This window comes from Xiphophorus hellerii, chromosome 19 (genome assembly GCF_003331165.1).
Source record: "Xiphophorus hellerii strain 12219 chromosome 19, Xiphophorus_hellerii-4.1, whole genome shotgun sequence".
Classification (NCBI taxonomy): Eukaryota; Metazoa; Chordata; class Actinopteri; order Cyprinodontiformes; family Poeciliidae; genus Xiphophorus; species Xiphophorus hellerii.
The window spans coordinates 16836666-16861127 of record NC_045690.1 but is presented as its reverse complement, the minus strand read 5'-3'; the positions used below and the strand labels follow the sequence as shown (position 1 = coordinate 16861127).

At 37.0% G+C, this 24462-nt stretch overlaps 1 protein-coding gene across 3 annotated transcripts in view; it reads left to right on the top strand.

Moving 5' to 3' along the window:
- The first annotated feature begins 1198 nt into the window (after positions 1-1198).
- The window catches only part of cdin1 (CDAN1 interacting nuclease 1), a 67757-nt gene continuing 44493 nt past the window's right edge, over positions 1199-24462 (top strand). For 2 of the 3 annotated variants that reach the window (XM_032547920.1, XM_032547922.1), the window contains exons 1-6: positions 1199-1259; positions 1517-1632; positions 14431-14476; positions 16155-16219; positions 17006-17066; positions 20944-21016. In XM_032547920.1, coding sequence (XP_032403811.1) covers positions 1532-1632; positions 14431-14476; positions 16155-16219; positions 17006-17066; positions 20944-21016 — 346 coding nt within the window. In that variant the 5' untranslated portion in view covers positions 1199-1259; positions 1517-1531. The remainder of the gene's footprint in view (positions 1260-1516; positions 1633-14430; positions 14477-16154; positions 16220-17005; positions 17067-20943; positions 21017-24462) is intronic. The other variant, XM_032547921.1, reaches the window with a different exon arrangement.

Below are 24462 nucleotides of genomic sequence, written 5' to 3'. Positions count from 1 at the left end.
CATTTCTGCAAATGGCAATAGGATATGCCATTAGCACTCCATATGATCACTGGGATCACTGGGAGGAAGCAGAGAAGCTCCAATTTTCAAAGATGATCTGTCTCATATTGTACTGTCACGGGTCACAACATAGTAACATTTAACTCATGTGTAAAAACATATTTTTAAAACAGTTACTGCAGCTATAACTAGTTAGGTGAAAAGTGTGAATGCTGACAGCCCACAAAGCTTTAGAAAATGAAAAGCAGCACTAAAAGTAATTTTGGAGGGTTTTAATATTTGCCATTGAAAGCATAAAAAAATATCTGGTTATCTGTTACATAGTGCCATTTTATAGCACAATCATGTTAGCTTAAGTTAAAATAACTTAGAATAAATTTGACTTCGCAATTTGATACATTGAAATCGGCATGTTTTTTTAAGAAGCTCCTGTTCTTTCCAGCTCTCCACCTTCTGCACACAATGCTCCTCCATGATGTTTACAACCATTCTTAGGAGTCAATCTTACATAATATCCCTAGAACCCCTTTTAGTAGTTCACTATTTCTGCTCAGAAATATTTAATTTAACATACCGAATATTGTATTCAGATTGTTGCACCAATGTTATGTTTTGAAATATAAGTTTGTTTAATCAGTACAAATGAGCTGAACATCCTGTTTATACAACAAAATGAACAAAACTGCACAATTTTAGTTTTCATTATTGCACTTCATGAGGACACTATTTCTTTGAGAGAAATTCCCCTAAGTGAAATACTTACTGCTTAAATCTCTTTGAAATGTATGCATGATTAAAATAAAAATAATTTAAAATGATTTATTAGTGAAATTATTTCCGAATCTTACCTGAACAGGTATGAACGTTTTGATTTGCTATGAAGCAGATTAACTTTTGATAGATTACAATAATCGCTGTGCCTCCTCCAATTCTCCATGACAGCCTACCTTTCAAGTTATTGAATATCAAGAGTTGTTGCCCTTCAGGGCTACAATATACTTGGCAAGTGACGTGAGACAGCACTTTTATATCGAAACGGGCTTCCATACTTGTGCAAGGCACGAATGCAACTGCAGAGAGACACTGGATAGATGAAGATTTACACCACCCTGTACTGTGAAGTAGCCAATCATCTAGCGGTTTACTGGGATCCCGGGACGGATGAGCCAATCAGCTCACTTTTCACAAAAACGCATTTGCTTCAACTTCCTAGCGGGAAGAAGCTATTCGAGGTTGTCCCCAGGCAGCAGGAATTGAGGGTAAATAAACACTTTACATGGTACTAAACCGCATGGATTGTTTTGTTTCTTGCATGCCGTATTCATGAGAAGCGTGATAACTCTACACAGATGGCAGGAAATGTCTGTTGGAGGCATTTACTTTGGTGCGTGACGTAAATATGAGGCTAACTGCGGTTAGCAGCTCAGCTGGGTCTGACAGGTGTCTGTTTTCCTCCTAACACCAGGCTCCCGACTGAATAAATCTTAATTTCTCTGTTCTTTGTGTTTATACATAGGGTAGAAGCCGAAGGATGAGGCTGTCCCGTGCAGAGTATAAAGAGATAGCGAGGTGGACTGAACAGCTGAGACCTACTCGGCAATGTATGAAGATGCTGAAAGACAGATTTCCTCAGTGAGTTACACGCTACGCTATATTTCATATTTTTTTCTTTTAGCAGCTTATTGCTTTTGTATTTCCTTTGACACACAATTAGTGATAATAATTAAATTAAAACCACATACCTTTACACATTGAGGAAACAGTCAAATCGATTGACAGCCCTGACAGATGTGTAAATAATTCATAAATCAAATGTATAGTTTGTTGCAGGAGCTTTCTCTCACACTGTATAGCCCAGTCTTTAATTTGAGTACATTTATTAGGGAGAAATCATGTTAGCGGGAGCAATGCCTTTGTAAATGTTTTTATCGCATTTTTAAAGTTCAACAGAGTTTTTAGGAACTTTAATTAGTTTCTTATAAGCTTTTAGTTTATAAGCAACTATAGAAACGATAAGACTCAGGGGATCTAGAATAGATAAACAACATGATGTTAAAGGCTTTAATAAAAATACAAAATCTGCAAAGCTCACTGGTAGGTAAACAACACAGAGCAGCATCTTAGTCTAGAGTCAGATCAAGACTGTATGAAACCCAAAGAAGAATTTCCTTGGGTCACTTGTAGTTGACCACTTCACAATTATCATTTTTAGTTTTTCTAATTTCAAGTCTTCAAAAAACAGAAATGTATTAACTGTTGTCGTTATGACTAAAATTTGAAAAGTAAAGCCCAAAAACAATTTATTTCTTTGCATTTTATGGGTTTAAATTCTAAAGGAACATGTTCACAAATAGAGGTTGTACAGTACTCTATGACAGAGTTAGTCAGAAGTAGTTTGTACATGCAATTTTCCCATCACTTCATAGATACTGCAGGCATTTCTGTCACTGATTGTTCTGTGTTTAAACTCTTTTTGCTGAATTTCTAACTGGGAACTGTTATCAGCCTACAAGCACAGAAAAAATACACCAGTATTTCACAGAAATCTCTAAAGACAGAAAAACTTTGCTGTGCTATGAAAGCCTTCCTGTTACCTGCAGAACATATCACTCTCTCTTGCCTTGGATAAAATGCAGATTTGTCTTGGCATATTCTAATAATAGTACAGTTTAAGTTTTAACACTTTCCTTCATCTCTTCTCAACTTTAATTTTTAAAAACCTTAAAGATAATGGTTAAATATGCTGCATCTCACTTGAGTAAAACATCCACACAGTGTGTTGTGACCTGAATGCTTAGTATGTTTAAGGATTGGAACAAGATCAGACTTTTGAGATCTGGCTTGCATGGAGTTGGAGCTCGTATAGCTACATATTATGACGATGATAACGTTTTATTTCAGACAGACATTTCACCAACAAAATATATTAAAAATAAAACTTTCATATTTCCTAAGTGTAAATACAGTACCCTACTACCAAATATACCTACTCAAATACATGCAAATACACTACTTGTTTGGTGACGGTGAGCCTTAAAATGAGTATGACGAAGTTTGATTTAAATGTAATCATATCCCTTTTCCATGCTATAGTTTAGAACATGAATTATCTTCCCATTTCCCGTATCTCTTCTAAATAAAAAATAATTCCTGGCCAACTCTGGTCACCAACTATTTTCCTCAGTCTAATTTAGCCATAAAGACTGCCATAACATGCTATCTACTTGCCAACTGATTGGGCCTTTCACTGGAACTGTGTGATTTAGTCATATATTTTATGTAGGTTTGCAATGGGCAAAAAAGATAAACATGTGAATAAAACATCTCATGTGCACTGTAAATTATGGTGAAAATCCTCTAGAAAATCTGTTAGGAGAGCTGAGGAGAAGGAAATTATGTGATTGTGTAAAGAGGAATGATCAAGGATCTGTTTGCTCCAACCTTGTGAAATTGTATAGAAAAGGAGGTGTGGTCATATCCTAGAGGGGAGTTACATCATTGACAGCAGGGGAACCAATAATTATGCAAAGAATTTTTTTTTTCTCTTGCAAATTTATTCTGACTGAATAAATGTACTCGGGTTAAAGGTTGGATTCATTTTTTTTGTGTGAGATCATGCTGCATGTCTGTATTTTGTTTACACACCCTTTTATATGTCTAATTTAGACCTTTTAAACATTTATAATCCCATTAAATGTAGTCTCTATGATCACTGCTTAATTCCACACAGGTTTCTGCTTTAGCTTCCGCCCTACCATTAGGCAGTGCTTTGCCATGCAGCGCTTGTGCATCCAGAAATCGAAGAGAGAGGTTAATGGTTGTGTTTGCCTTTCTCCTTGACACTGAGGGCCCTCACTTTATTGAATGTAACATGTGTAATCCCCCAAGGCCACCAGGACACCACGGCTGATCCCGTCGAGGTCACTTACAAAGTCGCATGTATTTGGAACTTCCTACTTCCATTGTCTCCTAATCACCAATCTAGAAGAAAGTATCAGCTCCCCAAAGGGGATTCGGCGCAGCTTCACTCTGCCTTTGTTCCCTCTCTGTCAGCATTTTACAGAATGTCATGTGTATAAAGTGCATGCAGCATTGTGCTTGTTTAGGCAACAACAGTTGGAGAGTATTGTTTTTATTTCCTGAGCCATTAAACTGTCCAAATACCTTTTTTTTTTAATATATAACAGCATTGCTTCTGGGTGTAATGATGAAAGGAAAATATTGGACAATTTTGGCTACAATAATTCTGCACAATCTTTTTCTCCCAGAGGTGCTTGCCTCTTTGTTTAGTCTTGCTGGTTATTGTTATTATTTCGTTCACCATAACCAATCCTTGGGAGGCCCTTGCTCTGTAAAATCCCTGAGTCTCGTCACCGGGCCTGACAGACAGGCACGGCAGCAGTGTTTTCACAGCCTGCGAAATTATTCTGGTTGTCCAATCAGCTGAGCCGGGCTCTGGAGGGTTAGTGATTGGACTGGCAGGAAATCAGGCTCTTAAGACACAACATATCGACTAGGCCATCCATCATCTCTTAGCATGCGCTCAGGCACAGCAGTCAGCCGCCCCGCGCCCCACACCCCCTCCTGTCCCTTCGGACCGTGTGGGAGCCCTGCCACTGCGTAAATATTGGCCGGGGGGAGGAGGGAAAAAGGGGGCTGGCGGTTTGTTGTGGACAACCCTGCAATAAAATGATGGGCAAAAGAATAGTTTGGTTATAGTGGGCAGGTATTAAGGCATTAAATCATGGCAATCAGTGATTTGCAATACAAAAAATGCTGTGATAATGCAGTGTAAGAAATAATAGTAATAGCAAATTGTTTGTTTCTTATTAGGATTGCATTATTGTCTCTCACTGGCAAGCCAGAATTGAAAGGATGTGATGATTACTGTATGATTAAATTAAAGACTAGGAGAAAAATGTATCCAATCAGTTAAGGTGTTTTTTGTTGGTGAGAAATAATATCAGAATTTAACCGTCATATCCTATGTAGTTGCAGGGTTTTATATTTTTCAGATGCAGACGTTTTTTGCATCAATAGACATAAATTAGTCTGATTAACATAACTCTTTATAACAGCTTAACATGATGTCATTGCATTTATTTGAAACAAGGCAGCAGTAGTATTTTTAACTGCTGCTATGACAATATATTATATTACCTACATTAACAACTAAGTTTCATTGTATTTTGACGATGGAGAAGATGCAGTAGCCTCCTTGCATCTAGCCAACTAGCTATATGCAGCAACGAGTGTAAAAGTAATTTCAGCTGTAAAAACAAAGTTGTAGAGCAAGTTTTTTAAAACTTTGATGTTACTGGGATCTTGTTAAAGCCTAAAAATGTGCACCAATGTTACTCCATTAGAATTAACTTCTGTGTACTTTCCTCTTGCAACTCAAATGGAGTGCTGTTTAAATGGAGTGCTGTATAACATCTTTGTATTTGAGATGTTGCAATCTGTATACATTTATTTTGTTTGAAAAATTTAACTCTTAATTGGATTTTTTTTATTGAAATAAATCTAGTTAAGTGTTCCTTGGCATAAAAGAATAATAATAACAGTTCTTATTATGCTCAAGTTGAGTTCAAACCCATTTCACAGTCATTGCTTTTGATTGGAGGCTCAAAGGGAAGAAAATTTAAACTTTGAACAAGATGATTGTTATAGACCATTTCAAAGTAATTTCCATGGATGGTCTGCCAGTCTTTTAGCTCTTCCCTGAAAAGCAATAGTGGGAGGAGAGAGGGAGTGTCCCATAGACAGACAGAGAGAGGACGACTGCAATGTGGAGTCCCTCATCTGTAACGGCTGCATAACACAGATGTTGGGAGTCATCTGTCAGCCCGGCCTCTCTTGCTGGGGCCAAGCTGCTCTGAGGGGAAAACAATTGGACACGGTGCTGTCACTTTTTACCCCCACTCACAATGGTGGGGCATGCAAATATCAACCCCTCCCGTTCTCACTCCGTCTTTCCTGCCCTCCTCGTAGCCATCCCTGATGTCCTGTCTAGTTTCTGGACTGTGGCTAGGCAGCAGGCCGGTGAACGCAGTGCTGTGACATCAGTCCCATCAGGTCCTCATATTAGAATTGGAAATGATGAGCCTCCCTCTGAGGCTTTGCCTGACTTCCCTCAGGTCCAGAGGGGACCCCCAGTCCTTCCACCACTTGTCCCCAGAGAGAGTCAGTGCAAGGAGGCTAAGATGGAGAGGGAGGGTAAGTGAGAGTCCTCTGTGTCCTTCTGTGCTATTATGAATGAATTTGGATGTAATGATTACCACCCCTTCCCCCCACCTCCGCACACAAGCACTCGCATTCACGAACAAACACCTTTTTAAATTTTCCTTTCACGGTAACAGAAGTGAAAAACATTGCAGATCTCTCTGTTTTTGGAAAAGGCTTAAACAGTAAAGTGTGAAGCATCCCTCCCCTCCACACCTTCTCGCTCTCACACACACACATTTACACACAGTTCCCCGGTGAGGAGGCCCTGAACGCTTTTCGAATCGGGCCCTAATGTGCCGTTTTCATCAGCACTGAGGCGGGCTGCAATATGGTGCTGGAGCTCGCTCTGGGAATATGAATGTTGATTAAGCATGCGTTCAGCCTTTTGAAATTCTGAAGAAGTGTCAGAATAATGGATGTTGAGCAAATGTCAAGCATTTGTTAATTTCTCCCTGATTCGGGGTTTATCTGCCATGATCTTTGGAGGGAAAGTGCGGGGCAGGGTTGTTTTGGCATGTGCCATTGATATGTTGATTTCTTGGCTGCAGACACTGTTTTGATGGTAATATCGCAGCTATAGAGGAGCTTAGTTACTTGGTTATTTTGAATGGAAGTAGAATTTCTTTGTCTATTTCATTCAGGCTCAATCTGTAGGTATAGTAAAAGGGGTGGTATGTTAATCTGGCAAGATCTGTACACATCTAGTTTACTATAAATCCTGACAAAAGTATGGATGGCATAATTTGTGATACAGTCTGGAGACATACTGATCAGGCTTCTCCATGTTAATACTGATTTTTCGTTTTCTTTGAGGTATGACTTGCTAATTATTATTATTTTTTACATTTTAACTAAAAAACTGAAAAAAAGTGCTGTTTGATCTTCGATTGAATGGGAAAACATTACAAATACAACAAGAGAATTTTTTTCTGTTAAAGATCGATGGCCAATTATTGTTCAGAGACGAAGTGAAAATCAGAGTTTCTGATCTTTGATTACGTCTCATGCCTTTTACATGCATATCGAATCTGAGGATATAGTAACCACCAGAGTTTGTTAAATTCTCAAGACTTATACATAATCAGTTTAATTTAAAACCTGAAGAGAACCCTGGAATGTATATTCCATCATTTCAACTTGAACTAGACTCCTGTCATCATTTTAATGTTGCAGTATGACAATTGCAAAGGAGTGCTTAGGAGAAATATTATGTCAGATGTATTTAAAGTTCATGCAAATCCTGGATGTCAGTAATACATGTGGCCTCTTGGACAGGCTTTTTCTGCTCTTTATGCCCTCACTTGGTGTACATTTTTCAATGAAGAGTGGTGTGGAGAGTGTAGTGAAAGAATATGAAAAAACTTAATTCCTGTCTATTGAAATGACAATATTAATACTATCGTGATTACATGTTTTCCGGATAAAACGTGTCATTTTCCTCCAGCTGTTTCTTACTGATTTAGATTTTTGATTGATTTTTTAAATATTATTTTCATAACACCTAAAAGAGAAAAAAATGTGCTGCAAGATCCAGACTCTTATCTGTAACACTTGATTTTTCCCACTGTGGAACATTAAGGGGTATTTCTTTTCTATTCTTTTTTGATAGTAGTTTTAAATCCAATAGATTATCCATATTTTATGGGAAAAAAACCTTTATAGCTCTGAAAAAAAGAGTCCCTTAAAAAGTAGAAGTTGATGAAGCAGTTTCAGTTTTAAATGTTTTTGTTCACATTACCTATAAGCACTTTCTGTAAATTAGCCAGGTTCTCAACCATGTCTGAAAAACTAGTAGAGAACATTTCAAACTTTTCTTGACTGCAGACATTTTTGGTTTTCTTTGATGTGTAAATTGCCAGTTTTTTATTCTTTATCTATGACTCGCAGATCACTTGTCAGAAATATGACCTTTTTTTCTCACTGACCAATTGATTGAATCTTTATAATTGTCTTTATTCGATCACATTCGTGTATGACTTTTTTTCTTACAATTTCCACAACAATGGATGTAAATCTTTACATTTCATTCACTCACTTGAAACCTTTTAATCATTCCAGAAAATAAGGTTATAAGATTTTAAACACCATATAATTTTGCTTGCTCATGAATCGATTTATTTCTTTCTTCTACTTTTTAAATCTTCACAAAGGTAGAAACACATCGCTATTTTGCTGGCTGGAAGTGGCGACAACATTACCCAGACACTGATCAAGTGCAGAGCCTGCAGGGGCCAGACTCTACGGCTTGGAGTGCGTGGCCCCTACACTTCTGGCTGCTCACGTTGAACAAAACACAAACTGGCAGTTGGGGCTTGGGGGTACAAGCCTTGAAGACTGAGAGGCTGGCAAACTAATTCGAAAGCCTTACGTAGGTAGATGAGCGTTGGAAGGGTGGAGGAAAGGATGAAGTGTAAGCAAAGAGGAGAGATGTAGAAAGGAGAGAAGCTGTGCTGAGTTTACAACTTCATGTCAGGCTAAGGAGGTCATGAATAATAGATGCAATCAATTACTTGATTAGGAAGTTCAGGAACAGCCACTTCCTTCTCATATCGCTGGGATGTTGTCTAAGCACACCGTAAAGATTGTAAAGCTTTTTTGGCTCTTGGACTGAAAACAATGGGATAAGCAGCTTCTCGTCAAATGTGATGTGGTTTGCAGAGATAATGGGGACCCTATTGTTAAAGTAAGAAAATTGTGATGAAAGGATTTAGAGAGGCTAAATTTTTACCTGAGAAATGTGAACTTTAAGTAATATCAGCATATACTGTATGTTGAGCACTTTAACTTTGCAGTTCTCATTCCAAATCCTCAAAATAGATCAATCATTCAGGAAAATCAGATTTTTAAATCAGACATTTTCACACAAGTGGTGAGGTTCTTCTACCAGATGAATTTTAGTTGTGTGAGAAAATATAGTAAATTGCACAGAACTGTAGAAGTTCTGCTAATAAGCTAAAAGAGAATGAAGGAGGTTGGCCAGCGTAGTCGTCTTTGCCAGACCATTGGACACTTGCAATGGTCTGCAAGTGTCAAGCAAGTCGACTTGATGGATAATACAGACACCCACCCCAGTTTGCAGGAGTAGCATTGACAGCAATCGCATTATGGCAACGATTTCAAACCCTAATACATTTAACATGTTTCTCGCAGAAAGAGCTGTGAATATCTGCAGCTTTCATTTGGTATCACAATTACAGTGGTGATTGTGGGGATGTTTTTCGTTCTTTGTACTACCATTACTAAACAACTCTGACATCTCAGACACCGAAGCAGACAGAATTTTTAAAGATCGTAATGAAGTGAAGAGTTCTGGGTTGGGTGGGTGTTTTATTTTTTTATTTTTTATTTTTTTTGCCAATTAGATGCTTCTGTCTAGCTGTGTTTAAACTGTTTTTGTCCTTTGTCCCCTACAGGACTTTAGGTTTGTATAACTTTCTGGAGAAAGATGATGAACGAGGCTGGGGGGTGGGGGAATTATTAGAAACAATACTCGAAGCTATTGTTGGAGGGAAAGTTTTTTCCTTGCTGGGGAAAAAATGTGCAAAAACCTAAAGTAAATCTATATTGTATTGACTGCCAATAAATGTAATGTCTTTTGTTGATATTTCTTTATTCCTTCAGGAATGCTTTGGGGGCCTGGAGGGAAATAAGCTACTAAAGAGTTCAAAAAGCACATCTGCTGTCATTTTTGAATCCTTTTTCATCCACAGGCTAATTTACATTTGTTTTACAAAAACAAAATGTAAAACTAACTTGAAGTGTAAACAAGCATGACTATTGTGCAAGTATTTGTTTGGAGCTTTGGAGCACACTGAGATTTGTGGTCGTTTCTTGTCAAAATATATCCCAGTTATACATTAATCCATAAAGATTTCTTTTTTTGCCAACATTTTTTTTTCACTGCTACTGATTGTCGACTTTGCTGAGAAACAGATGTTAGCATTTTGCCTGTCAGCATGTGTAATTAGTAGCATTTGCATATTTACGGTTTTTTTAACCCCAATAAAGCTGGTTTTCACTTTATAAAATATCAATCTATAAGCAAGTAAGTGCTTGATGGACTTCTTGAATGAGACTCCTAAATGCTTATTAAAGCTTTGCTATAATTTAAAAAAAATGCTCATCTTTTCCTGTGATGTAGATGTGGAGATGAGTAAAGAAAATAATGTTAAATAAGAATTTTTTTTATTTTATATAAGTTAACCTTTTCATCCATGTTTATGCCTTCTGAAAATAGTTTCAGTGCCATTTTAAAAAATATGTACAATGCTTCAATTAGACAGTTGCATGCCCTGAAGAGCTGCTCCGTAACACACTCCCTGCATGCAGATCCACCAAATGCTAAGTACTGTCACAGCATATGATACCAATGCCATTAGCCAGGTGGCTTTCATTACCCAAATTACAGCTATTGTTTATAATTAATTATTTGTAAATAGGAAGATTCTGAATATAATTGATGGCTTGAATTTCCCTCATCTCCTATTAATTAGCTTGATGGGATTTTCAAGGCTTTTCAGTGTTTTTATTTATTTTTTTCTCCTGTTATGCTTGCGAGTCTATTACACTGTGATTGCAGAGGAAAATACAACTTAGCTATTGCTTTAATTTGGAATTTTTCAGATTCACTAGTGGATGTTCTAGCTTAAGAGAGCCTGGAGCACTGACCAGAGATCCACACTGGATCAATGACAAAGTGAAAGTCCCTAATTGTTTTTAATTTAATCTGCAGCTTCACTATTTTTGGTGCCAGTGCATATTAATGCTGTCTTCTGTTGTAAGGATGGGTAATTAGGTTGAAAGTGAATGATTCCCTAACTGCTCTTCTGTCTACCAACCTTCTGTTCTCCCAAGTTCACATTATATCTTAAATTTTCCTTCTTGAAAATATATTTTAGTGGGAGGATGCGCTGCAAGTCTCAGACTTTTTAAAACCTTTTCTGTCCACTTTATTACTTAACAAGGTAGAGAGAGGGTTCATAATGTCAATTTTCATTTGTTCTTTTTATTGTCAGGATATGTTTTTAGAAATGAATTTGATGAAGTGTTGCCATAAGAAATATTTTAAACAAATTCTGAAATAATATTGTCTTCTATTCCTCAAGAGATTTTTCGTGCCCTGTGCACCTGAAGTTCTTGTAGTAGCTTAATTTGAAGATAACAAACTGTGCCTCTCAAGTGCATGCACCACTGGTAAAAAATTCAGTTTTTTGAGACTTAAACAGTAAAGAACAAACTAAACAACATTCTTGAAAAATGGTTAAACTAAAACATGAAAAAGATCAAATAAAATCTGAGCAAAGTGTAATAACCTTGCTTCATTAACGTGTACCCCCACGGAACCAGGACGTAAAAAAGCGGGCCTTTTTTCATAACGGATAAAAAATGAACAACAGTGAGGAAGCTTGAGGCTTCCAGAAGGTTGACTGTAACACTGAAAGAACTGCAGCAATTTCTAGCGTGTGTTCAACATGCAACAACAATCTGCTGTAATTTATGTGTTTGAAGAAAGGCGTAGGGTTGCATGATATTTATTTTTCTAAAATAAATATAAAAATAAACACCCTGGCCTGGTTAAAATGTCCCTAAACCTCATGGGAGAATCTCTCAAAATAAAACTGAAACTTTTAGCTCAATGTTATGTGCATCACTAAAACAGGAAAACATGGAGGTGGCAGCATCATGTGGTTAGTTTTTTTCTTTACTCTGATATTTGTAATTTATTTATTTTTTTTTAAAGGAGAATGAAATTCCATGTCTTGTCAGTTTTTAACTAAAACCTCTATGTGTCTTCTAGAAAGGTTAAGATTTAAAGGGATTTTATTTTTCATTATCTCAAAAATCTAATGAGTTACTTCACCTGAAAATTATATAGGATATTTTTTAAATTAATCGGGAAAAACGTTTGGAAATTATTTAGCATCATCTTACGTTTTAGGACTCAAAAGCCTTAATTTAACCAGAGTTTAAATTAATATATATATTAATTAATTATAATAATTATAATAATTAATATATTATATTAATATTAAGAGCAGTTAATGTCCCTTTCCACACACACACAGGCATATACAGTATATATATATATATATATATATATATATATATATATATATACACACAGTACAGACCAAACGTTTGGACACACTTTCTCATTGAATTCAATGAGAAGGTGTGTCCAATATATATATATATATATACACTGCTCAAAAAAATAAAGGGAACACTTAAACAGGTGTTTAACACTTAAAGTGTTCCCTTTATTTTTTTGAGCAGTATATATATATATATATATATACTGTATATACCTATATATATACAGTACAGACCGAAAGTTTGGACAAAGCTTTCGGTCCATATATATATATATATATATATATATATATATATATATATATATATATATATATATATTATATATATATATATATATTTATATATATATATATAAATATATATATATATATATATATATTTTAGAGCCGCTGCACTTTGGACTTGAGTAGCTATTTTTTATGCAACAATCTTCAGTTATAATGAAAGGAGGTGAGCAAATCAGAATGTTTGTCAAATTGAGGAAACACTCAATTTAACTTCACTGGGGTTTAGTTTATTTATTTTTGGTATCAAGGTATGTTAAGATTTTGAAAAGTAATGGTTTCAAAACAGGAAACAGAAAATTTTCATCACATCATTTCTATGTTATAGCACAATGCTTTTGGTTCTTTTGACCACCTGTGAACCAATGTTTTCTTTTTTTCTTTTTTTTTGTCAAAAGAATTTGATGTTTAAAAAATGTTCATTGTTTTTAGAACAGATATGCTTTCATGGATATTAAGAGCAGTTAATGTCCCTTTCAAGTTAAAGATTTAGCAATTAAGTGGTAATCATGCTCATTAAAAAGAGTAATCCATTTAAAACCTAACAGATGTGCATTCTGACAGGGGAATCACGTTGGTCCCCTGCCAACAATAAGGAATGTAATGTTGCTGAAATACTCAGGTGCAAGGCTTGAATGTGGGAGAGTTGTGTGTTTTTGCTTTTTTTTTGCTGCATTTAGTGTCCACATGTTGACAGTTGACCATTTAATGGCCTACTTAATTGCAGTGGCCCCTGCATCGCTGAGTGTCATTGGAAATTAAAGCTGAGTTGGAAGGTTATTTTACTGAGAGCTTTCCCATCTTGTACTTGAGATGAAACCTTTTGATACCTGGCGATTTTCCATAACTTGGTATCTGATGAGGGTTCTCTGTGTGATGGGTCCAGTGTAAATATGATCAGTGGTAAATAAAACTGCTTTAAATTCAGCCAAATTGCACAGCTACCAAAAACCACCGGGAACAGTTGCAAAGCTGCTTACATGTATGTGTAAAATTATTAATTGCTTTTGTGTACATGTATGGAGAAGGTGTGCACTAACCAATTAGAAGAACGTCTTCAATGCATGTAAGTAAAATCAACTCAATGGATGCTGTGGGGGTTGGGAAGGGATTTTGGAGGGACTCTGCGTCCCTGTTGGAGCTCCTTTATTCCTAGGTTTGAATGTAGCAGCAACCTATGGATCTGACTGGCTCCTGGGATCCGCAGCTTCCTGCTGTGAAAGTTTCTGTTCTCAAACCCCTCCAGTTTCCAGGGAATGACTCCTGAGTTGTCCATATGTTAACTCTGTATATAAAAAAGAACTTTTTCTGCCTCTGCATGTATTGCCACAGCAGTCAAATACAGAATCTCATTGTGGTCATCCAATTTGCAAATTGGGTAAACTGGGAGAGTGTGATTGTTATCATCGACTGCCGTAGAACCCTGCAAATGATTTGCATAAATATGATAAATGTCTCTCAACATTAGGCGTGTTTAGATGGGCTCTGAGTGGATGTCCAATTTATAACAACATAAGCTGATTAATATGGGTGCAGCTTTGCATATATTGATGACAGACCCAAACAAGATTCTAGGAAGGACTTGCATAGAAACAAAAATCAGGCTTCGTGTCTCTCATCTCTCACACCACACACAAGCTCCCCCCACGTCATGATGGCAGGAACTCTTTGTCAGAGGTGTTCATCTGGAACAACTTTGCCACACTTGTTTTCATGTTCTTTTAGATTACAGGGCAGCTGGCCCCAGCTTTGAAGCTCCCCTCTCCCTTTGTCTCTGTGCAATGCACTCTGGTAATTAACTTTGTCCTTCTTTTATTTGTTCCAGTCACTCGCAGTCCACTCTTCTGAGCATCTTCTCCCTGGAGTACCAGGTTAGAAGTTTTCTTCCTTTGTGAGCCCTGACAGGTGCCTAATTGAATGATGAATGTCCCTTTATTTCTTTGTAATTGAACTGCCAGCTTTCTGATTGGTTTGGAAGACCCCCCCTCCCCTCACTCACTACCCCATTTATTCCCCCAACACACACACACATACACACACACACACCTCTGTCCTCTCCTACTTCACGTTCACGTTGAGGTCCTTTTCCTGCCTGAGCCTCGGTGGATGTCTGCCAAACCTTCCCATCCATCTGTCTAATAACATCTAGCCCCTGCTTATTTGGTGGACCTGTAATAAATTATGCTAAACCATTATTATTCTGACAATAATAATTTCCCTGTGTAGTGTGGCTGTGTGTGCTAAATGTTTGCTGACTCGCACTGTCACTGCTGCTTTCCACGGCTGACAGCGGATGATGATAAATGGCCACTGCCGCCAGTGGCAGAAGGCAGCACAGGCAGAAAATGGAGTCATTTATCATCCCACTGACAGGTGTCAGTCACATTGCCCGTCTCTGTGGAATTACATTTTTTTTTTTCGTGTGTGTGGTAGCTTTTAAATAAGTTGTTTTTAACCAATGCTCTTCCTCTTTTATCCCCTGTCCTCGTGCCTCTCCGCAAAGGAAGGCAATTGAATTGCATGAAAATGTCAGAGTGCGGTATGTGTATAATGTCAGGGATTGATCGAAAAAGAGGAAATAAATACAAGGTTCGGGAGAAGCAGGTAGAGGAGGAGGGAGGGTGTAGGTTTGAACAAGACTGCTTTGGCACACCTTGACCCCCAGTAAACCTATTGAAATTAAATTACTGCTCCCACAGAAGAGAGTGCAAGAGTATGGCTTAACGTGGGGGTGCTTTGGTTGGGTTGAATTATGTCTACTACCAATAATAATGATAATATGTATTATTAAAGATCTGGTCATTTCATCCCTTCTCCATTTTGTATGTGACTTTTATAGCTAGGATGGAAATGGAACCATCTGCCACAGGACATTGCATCAATTTGAAAGGCAGGAATATTTCAAAGCTGCTGTGACAACTTCAGATTTTATGTAATTTTCTATTGTCTACTTATTTTATGCTGTGGTCTACCAACAACAGTCAGTTTGATAAATTGTCAACAGGACCAAATTAGACCAGCGCCAAATTGCATGGATTGACAGATAATATTCAGAAACTAATAGAATTTTTAATTAGCATGGACTTGAGAATTGTGGACTATTTATCTCCACAATTAGTCAGAAATACTTAACTACATTTAAAACCAAATATTATATTCCTGGCAGATTTAGGTTTAAAGTAAAATTTTAATTTGATCAAGATGTGAGATAGTAGAGAAAGTACATATGAGTCTTCACACTATGGGTAATGTTAGTGGCCCAGCCAAAGTCCTCACATTACCAAGCTAGAGAATATGTGGACTCAACAATGACTAAAGATGAGGGGGATGGTAAGGAGACCTTCCAATTAAAAAAATAGTTGGAAAAAAAAAACTGGAGCTTAATACCAAAGATAATTTATCCACCAGTGGAAAAAATATCAAAAAGCTGGTGCAAAACCATAGGTGCTGAGTAATTCTTGACATGCAAATATTAAATAAATTGGTTGCTGATGGGTAAGTTGTCCCATTGCCCCATACATTAACTTGGACTTATTTCTATTGTGGCAGAAACGAACTAAAAGAACAATGTCAAGACATCATGTGCCAGATGTTATGGAGAGATACTACCAAAGGTATTCTTTTACACATTTCAGTTGATTCGAAGCCTTCCTTTCCTATTTTTGTTTCTGCTGTTTGCGATTACTTTATTTTTTTTCTCTCTCCTAATTGTGGGTTTATCTTTATCCAGACATTCTATGACTGAGAAAGGATCTGGCCAAAGTTACATGCAGGATCATGAGCCAACCAAACAAATTGCTACTCTGAATCCATTCCCTGCCTTTACTTGCACCTGCTAAGCCACAGCTCTGTTTTCACTGTCATATTAAGAACAGAGAAAAAAACATTAGACATTTGCCTTACGCAGGCTTATGATGGGATGATTATGTGTAATTCAATGAATGTGGCTAAATTGAAAAAACAACAAAAAAGTCTGCAACAGGAAAAGCCTCTTTGCATATTGCAATTAGCCTTTTATCTAGCTTATTAAGCCATTGTTCTGGAAAAAATAAGCCTGGATAATGCACTTCTAATCCACTTACAGGAGCAAACCTCAGAGATCTTGGCGAGATCTGAGGGGAGTTTCTGTTTTAGCTGGCGAGGGAAAAAAGGCTTTCTGGGCGGCAGGGGTTAACTAACTATCAAATGCTTGTCTGGCTTGAAGGAAATTTGAAGCCCTCCAAGCAGTGCTGTTTTAACCGCACTGAGCCTGCCATATGCCACCCAGGGCAATGTCATCAGGGACATTAGCATGTCTTGGCTAGCCTGATCTAGCCCCCTCTACCCTGCTGTCTTTCTTTGTGAGCTGTGTTTTTCCCCCCTTTTTTAACCACTGCTGTTGTCCTTTTGTTATAATGAAGGTATCTGAATGAAACCAAGGTTCGCCCCACTGCTCCTGTCCTGCTGGAGTTGGCAAATGAGGTAACAACACTTAGTTTAACTTATTTACTCAAACTCAGTTAATACTCTTCGTATGAATGGATAAAGATGTCTTTGATTCAGTTTTTAGATTTTCTCCCTTGTCTGTTAGTCATTATCAAAATTGGGAAAATGGTTCTCTCCATTACCAATTATCTAATGTAATTAGCTTCAAGCTCCATTAGGCAGATGTAAAAATAGTTTTTTGTTTTATTTTGTAATTTTCCAAATTGCAGTTCACGCAGAGGTGCCACAAAGTGCGGACAGGTGAGGAAAAGGGTCAGCGGTTCATTCCTCCCTTTATCATGTAGTTGTTTACTTTAGAAGCTCAGAGTATTGTTAGTTATTTGTATGATAGATGTGGGATAGGCTTTTACTTAGGCTATATAATTTATTTTTTACTTTGTCCCTTAGGAGAGATTAGTATTCTAAGTAGCCTTTTATTCTATATTTCTGCACTGGAGTGTTGTTGGGAAAAGGATTAAGGTTGTTGCAACAGTTGCAGATTTTGGTCAATGTGTTACTAAAGAAGAAGAAGAAGAATTAAACACTTTATGCATTTTTAATTTTTAATTCTTACATTTATGATTGTATCAATGTGTACCAATGTTTGAAAGATTTTGTAGCTTAAAATGCTAAAATTTTTATCACAGCATTGCCGCTTGTACACATTTTGCTACACACTTTCTTCCAGCTGGCTTGAAGAAAGCTATTTTCCTGTCTTTTAATTTTCAAATTTAAGTATTTGGTAGAAAATGGGGACAACCACATTTCTGGAAACTAATTTCTAATGGGTATCATTTTAAAGATAGCAGGGCAGCAAAAAGGTATGATATCCCAGTATGATATTCTGCACAATAAGCACCAAAAAACTTTTAAATTTAGTGTTTGTTAATTCTTTGTTTCGTTAAGTTGTTACGTTTTGTTTCACTATGAATAACTGTTGGCTTTGTGTTTTTGATTAAAGCAGCCACTTTATGTTATACAAGGTTATTTTTAAATGGTCTTTTACGGAATTTTAATAGGGCCAGAATATGAGAAACTCGTAAAAGCACTTGCCTAAATTAAATGTACGTTTGCTTTTTCAGTCTTCTCTTTTTTTGTATTGAAATAAATTATATAATTAATTTTATCATTTAAATTTATAACTCAATGTTATTAGTTCTTCCAACGTAGAGGTTTCTTGTTTTTAAAATCGGAGCTGAAAGTTAACAGCTATTAGTCTCTTTCTTCTTAATTGAAATATTATTTTTTTTCCTGGAAAGCACATAGATAGCAGTCTATGAACCATTTAACTGTCATTTTAATATGCTACTTAACATTTAAACCAAGCACTCATACCCTCCCAGACTGCTAATTGATGTAGTTTCATGTCTTTATGAGATAATATATCTTCAAAAGAGGAAAAAGATTAACTGAGATGAAAGCTATTTATGGGTATTTTGTCCCCAGAAGAGAGTCTATGAATAAGGGAATCTTAACTCACTGTTTTTCAAGTTTTATGGGGTTCTTTATGCAAATGTTAGACATAGGCTCTAGTACAGGTGCGGTCGTGGAGCACTTTATGTGACAGCCATTAGCTTTTTTGGATAAATGATGAGAGTATTATTTAACTATCATTATTTTGTTTGCTGGATTCTTGGGTTCTGTGAATCTTATTCACATGTTAAACTCCTAAGCTGGAGAATACTGGCTTGAGAATGGAGATGGACTTGTGATTAATATGAAAATTAAGGAGATGCAAGTACCTGAACTAATCAGGTGGCACTTATTCAGGCTGAACCGGCAGAAGTAATGCTGCCATTTTTCATGTGTCAGTTTCCTAGAATCTGCAACTTTCTTGTTATCCAACGGTGTGAGGGGACAGGAGGCCAATAAATGTTAAAAGGAAGAAAGGCTGGTGAGAAGCAAAGCAGAGATGAAGATGATCAAAATAACATGAGAACTGAAAAAGGGCTACTGCAGTTTAGGGTGGCAAACACAGAGGCAGTAAAATTATCAGGGGACCTAATAAAGACGCAAAGCCACACCCTAATTATAACAGACATGTTAGGAATTTTTACAAGCTCCTATCTTCTTGCAATATTATGGAAATGTTAACAAATGCCATAGTGGGTATAAAGACATTGTTTAGACAGAAGGATTTCTGCCGCTAGCATTATCATAATGCAACTGAGAAAAGATGAAACACTCTGTTCACTGCAGCAAGCTGAGTGCAAATTCACTTTTGGTCTCCAATTATGCTAACAAGAGGAAAAATGTTCAGTGGCTGTAAGAATGTTGCTTTATAACAAGCTGGTCTCCAAGCAGTGTTTTAATTCCCTCCACACTGGGGAGACTGAATGTGTTCGTACTCGTATGTACTCTATACAATGTTTTAAATAAAGGTCAACTGCAGCTTAAGGGAAGCCAACATCTCTATTTCATATATATGTGTTGTTTTATTCATTCATTCAACTATATTTGTCTAATTAAGTTTGCCTTAACAACAGGCTTCTTTGTTGTGAACCGATCACTGCAATGATAATGTTTGAAATTTGATGGAATGCAGTGTGCAGATAAAAATATGGTCTGGTAGAGACCTTCAGCATCAATCATTAGTGTTCTCCTACCTGTCAGGGCTTCTCATCACTCAAACCAAAACACCACTCACCTATAAGGTGTCTTCATGTTCAAAGAGTGCTAGAGTCATAGGTTTTATTCTTCCTATTAGGGACTCAATTCGCATTGTCCCTGAGGTGTGTCCTATTAGTTGCTGCTGTTTTGCCTCGGTGATCATTCTATGATTAAAGCTCTCTGTTGTTTTTCTTGCCTGGATGTAGCATGTGCGCCTTTTTCTTTACAAGATGAGAGACTGGGAATGTGTCTTTGACAGAGGCTAAGGCGATTCAGGCAGCTGCCTCGGCTGTCTAACAGTCAAGTTGCTGTTCTTTTTCGAAAGGTTATTGTAAAGCCAGGGTTTCAAAAACCAGATTGCAAGGGGATTGTCAAAAGTTAGGTCAAAGGTTAGCAATACAATAATACAATTTAGAGCCATTAAGATCATTATAATGTATGACATCACTAAAACACAGACAGCTGGTGTCAGTTCAGCGCTGAAATTTTTAACCTCTTTGAAAAAACCTTGCACTTCAGAATGTGTGTGACTTTGATGTTTTTCACATAAACCAGATCTTCATTGAGGTTTAACAGTTTCTTCAAAGTGGCTCGCAAAAGTATTCATACCCCCTTAACATTTTTATGTTGTGACAAATTTTAGTTTTTTTTATTTGGGCTGTGTGTGATATACCAACACAAATGAGACCTTCAGAAGTCATCTAACAACTACAGTAAATGAAGTTAATTTCTGTGTAACCTAATTTCAGTATCAATCCATCTGTACTGGGAAGGCCTTAGAGGTTTGTTGGAGAACGCACAAACGACATTATGAAAAAACTTGGTATTGATTTGGGTCAAAGCATAAACATGTTTTAGACTTACCCCAAGTCTTGATTAATAAATGATTTGTAATCAGTGACATGACTTGAAACTGGTAGACATGAGAACATAAACTATTTTTGTTAGGAATGGGCAAAAATGTCAATGTCTAGATGTGCAAAGCTGGTGAAGACCTACATCAAATCCAAATTCACGCCACATTTTTAAGGTTTTTATTTAAAATAAAAACCATTGTTTTCTCTCAACTTTGTGTTGGGCTGTCCATAGAAAATTCCAATATAAAACACTTAACGTTTTTATATGTAATTTGGTAAAATGAGAACAAGTTGAAGGTGTATGATGAGATGCTTTTTGCCTTTATTTTAAAGTAGTAATAACTCAACTTTGAGACCATAAACTAATTCTTTTCCATTTTTTTTCTTGCTGTGCAATTTGTCCAAAGGTGGATCTGTCTCCTGCTCTTATGGCTCGTATTATCCTGGATCGGTTCCTTAAGGACATGGACGGCGAAATGCGTGAGTAACACTTTTCCCATTTGTCACTCCGGCAATCTTCTGTCTAGTCTTGATTGTAGGACTTTGTCTGTTGAACCTCTCTTCATTTAAATCAGAGGTGCAGTCTATCAGCCGTATATTCAGTCTGTCCAACTCTAATAAGAGATGGACAACATTTAGTGGTGGCCGTGTCCCAGGGCACACGAATGGCAGTTAAGTCTTTGGAGAATCACTCTGCTTCCCACTGCCGGGTGGATTAATACTTCCTCGCCTCATCTGTGTTATTTTTAACACTTCTGAATTATTTCTCCGTTCACCTTAATCTCCTATTGCAGTGGTTCCCAAAGATTTTCTTCTGGGCCCTCTATGGATTACAATAAAATCCCCCCCCCAAAAAGAAAAAAAAAAATCAACTGGTCACAAAATATGTATATAGGTTTATGTCTGCTTGAACGATGTGTTCAAGCAGACATAAACCTATATACATATTTTGTTTTCAAACTCCACTGAAGTTTATTTCACACTTCTGGTTGCAACAAAACACACTACAAACCAGCTTTACAGTGAAACACTTTTTGTGTAACCGTTTTTTTTTTTTCATTCATCCATGCTGCTTCCCGCGCCCCCCCTGCAATGGCAATGGCACCCACTTTGGGAACCACTGTCCTATTGCATCCTTTTATTCTGGACCGTCTCTTTCCTTTTTCTGGATCTACTGCTGTGTGCCTAGGAAATTGAGTTAAAGAAAACTGTGACTGAAAAAGCAAACTGTTGCCCGCCAGTGCTGATGGAGCACCACAGGAGAGCGGAACTCCAGAAGTGAATGTTTTTGTTGAACTTGTGGAAGAGAATTTCCAGAAATGTGTATAAAGATGTAAAGTTTGTTCATCTCCTTGATAGTTGTTTTTGCTGCTTTTCTCTAATTTTTCTCTAATAAAAATGAAACCTTTTTCCTGTTCTCCTTTTTTTTAGTAACTTAAAAAGATGATGTCGATATAGTTTCTTATTGTTTCGGTTTTTCCGTCAACTAGCTGCATTTGTCAGCTGGGCAGTCAATACTTTTGAGAGAATCGCATGATGTCAAAAAAAGACGTGCTTCCAATTTAAATCAAGAAAGAGATTAAACTGGATGTGTGTTATTTTCAACTTCACCGCAGCACAGCCATTTGTCAAAGTCAAAGATGTGATTGCTTTGGACCCGATGTTATCCACTGCCTGTCAAAATACCAGTCTGAGCAGCTTGTAGAACAGGGCATTCATCCAGGAGAGCTAGTCACCGCACATAATAGCATTCTGCATCAGTCCATCTCCATATTGTAAAAGCATACTTTAATTGCTGAGGATGATGGAGCTTATAAAACATCTTGGATGGTAGCTTATTTATAGACATACAGTGTTTAGCAAAAGTATCCAAACCTGTCTTTTGGAGTAACCGCAACTTACAGAAATTTTATTTGGAGTTTTGTTTTTTGTAATGGGGGGCGGGGGGGGTGAATAATATTCAATAAAATCTGTAAAAATCTGACAAGTTTTAATACATCTAAATAAAATGTAGAACAATCAAATTTCCCTTCAGTTGTTACCTAAAAATAAATGGAGTGTAAATGTTTGTAGCTTAATTTAATTGGGTAAAGAGGTTTATTGTGTTAATCTACAGAACGAAATCCCATGATTTGAACATTATGTGGAGTGTTGCTTAAGCAGTACTCAAAAATGGAAAGAGTATGCAAAACTACTACATATTTCAAAAGACTTTCTGCTGCCGTTGTCATTAATGCTTGTTGTGTTGACTTGAATACAAATGCATGCCATACTTTTTAAATCTGTTAAAGATGTTGAAAACAATGTACTTTTTTCTTTTTTACTTGACAATTATAAACATTTATGTTGATTTATCACATAAAGTCCCAATACACACTGTAAAAGTTTGTGGTTGGAATATGAAGAAATGTAAAACTCACTTTCTGCAGGTTATAAATGAGCATCTCTTGTAGGACTAGATGGTTGTCAAACAGTATATACTTTTTAATTAGTTTATGCTACATACTTTGTCATCTGTTATTATTGCTTAGAACGTAGATATGGACGATTTGGAAAAGTTTATATTTTCATGTCATCCTTTTCCCAGTTGCCTTCTTTAACCCAGTGTCTATACAGGAGGGGGTTCTGTTTTGACTGAGTTTCACTGCAGTCTCCCTTTGACCCACTCGGCCTTTCCACATGAATTGCTTCCCACATAGGCTGCGGCCAAATCGTTGAATTTCCCTCTGAGTATATTAGGCCCCAGTAATGTGTTTCCACCATGAAACAATGCAAGGATAATTGTCTTTGCTGGCGATTAGCTAACAGGTTGGTTCAGTGCTATTGGCAGGCATATCTGTCATGCCCCCTCCAGTCCCAGACTGCATTTCACCGTGCATATGTTTGTGTTTGTTGCGTTTTAGTGGAAGTCTGCAGGGAGGGCAGGCAGGCTCACTGCAAAGATCAATAGACTTCTATATAAGGGACATTACCCCCGACTGGGTGAGTGGCTTGCCTTTGCCTAGCACCGTTGTTGTTTTTATTCCCTTACTCTTTTCTCTTGCATTTAAGAGAAACAGGAATGGGACCTCTGGGACTATAGAATATATGTACAATCACCAGCAGTGGATCAATAGAGAGTTTTAAATTGTTTTCTGTACCGTCCTTGTTTTGTTTTTGCTTGCTGGCTGCTGCCGCACCCCCTCCTTTCCCTCCTGCCTAGTAGCTGCAGATGCCACCACACCTCAACATGATGACACCACCAACAATCTGCCTCTCCTTCTCCTCGCAGCTTAAATATCGGAAAGGGCATCAGTCAAGCAGAATGAAAGTCTATCTGATGGCGCTTGTGACTGAATCAATATATTCAAAACAGATTTATCGTGTATTGAATATAATATCAGCATCCATAATGTTTTTGGCTCATGAAAATGGACTGGACACCTGGGCTAAGAAAGGTCATGTGCACTCAGTCGAGAAAATCTTAGTGAATGGGTGAAAACTCCTCTTGGGGTTGGGTTGTTTTTATGCAAAACATTTGGGGAATAAATTGATGGAGCTTCAACTTTATTTAATTCTTTAAAGTAAATTAGATCAGCAATGATTGCGACATTATTTCATTCTGATTTTGGGAATTAAAACAATTTGATTGTGTTTATAGTTTAACAGGTTAAAATGTGCAGAGCATCATAGTTCAGTTCGAAGTGAGCAAAATACGCAATGTTTTATTTAAAATTGATGTTTTTATTGCCATTTTAAATAATTTTTAATACTACATTTGTATCATGTTAGACTCAATTGAACAATGTGAAGTAAAAATCTTAACTAAAGGAAATAATATTGGCTCTATGGGTAGACTGTAGTCTAGAATTAATGGTTAACCAAAAATGTAGGTCATAACTCATCATCCGGTGACAACTTTGACATTTGAATAACCCATAAAATGC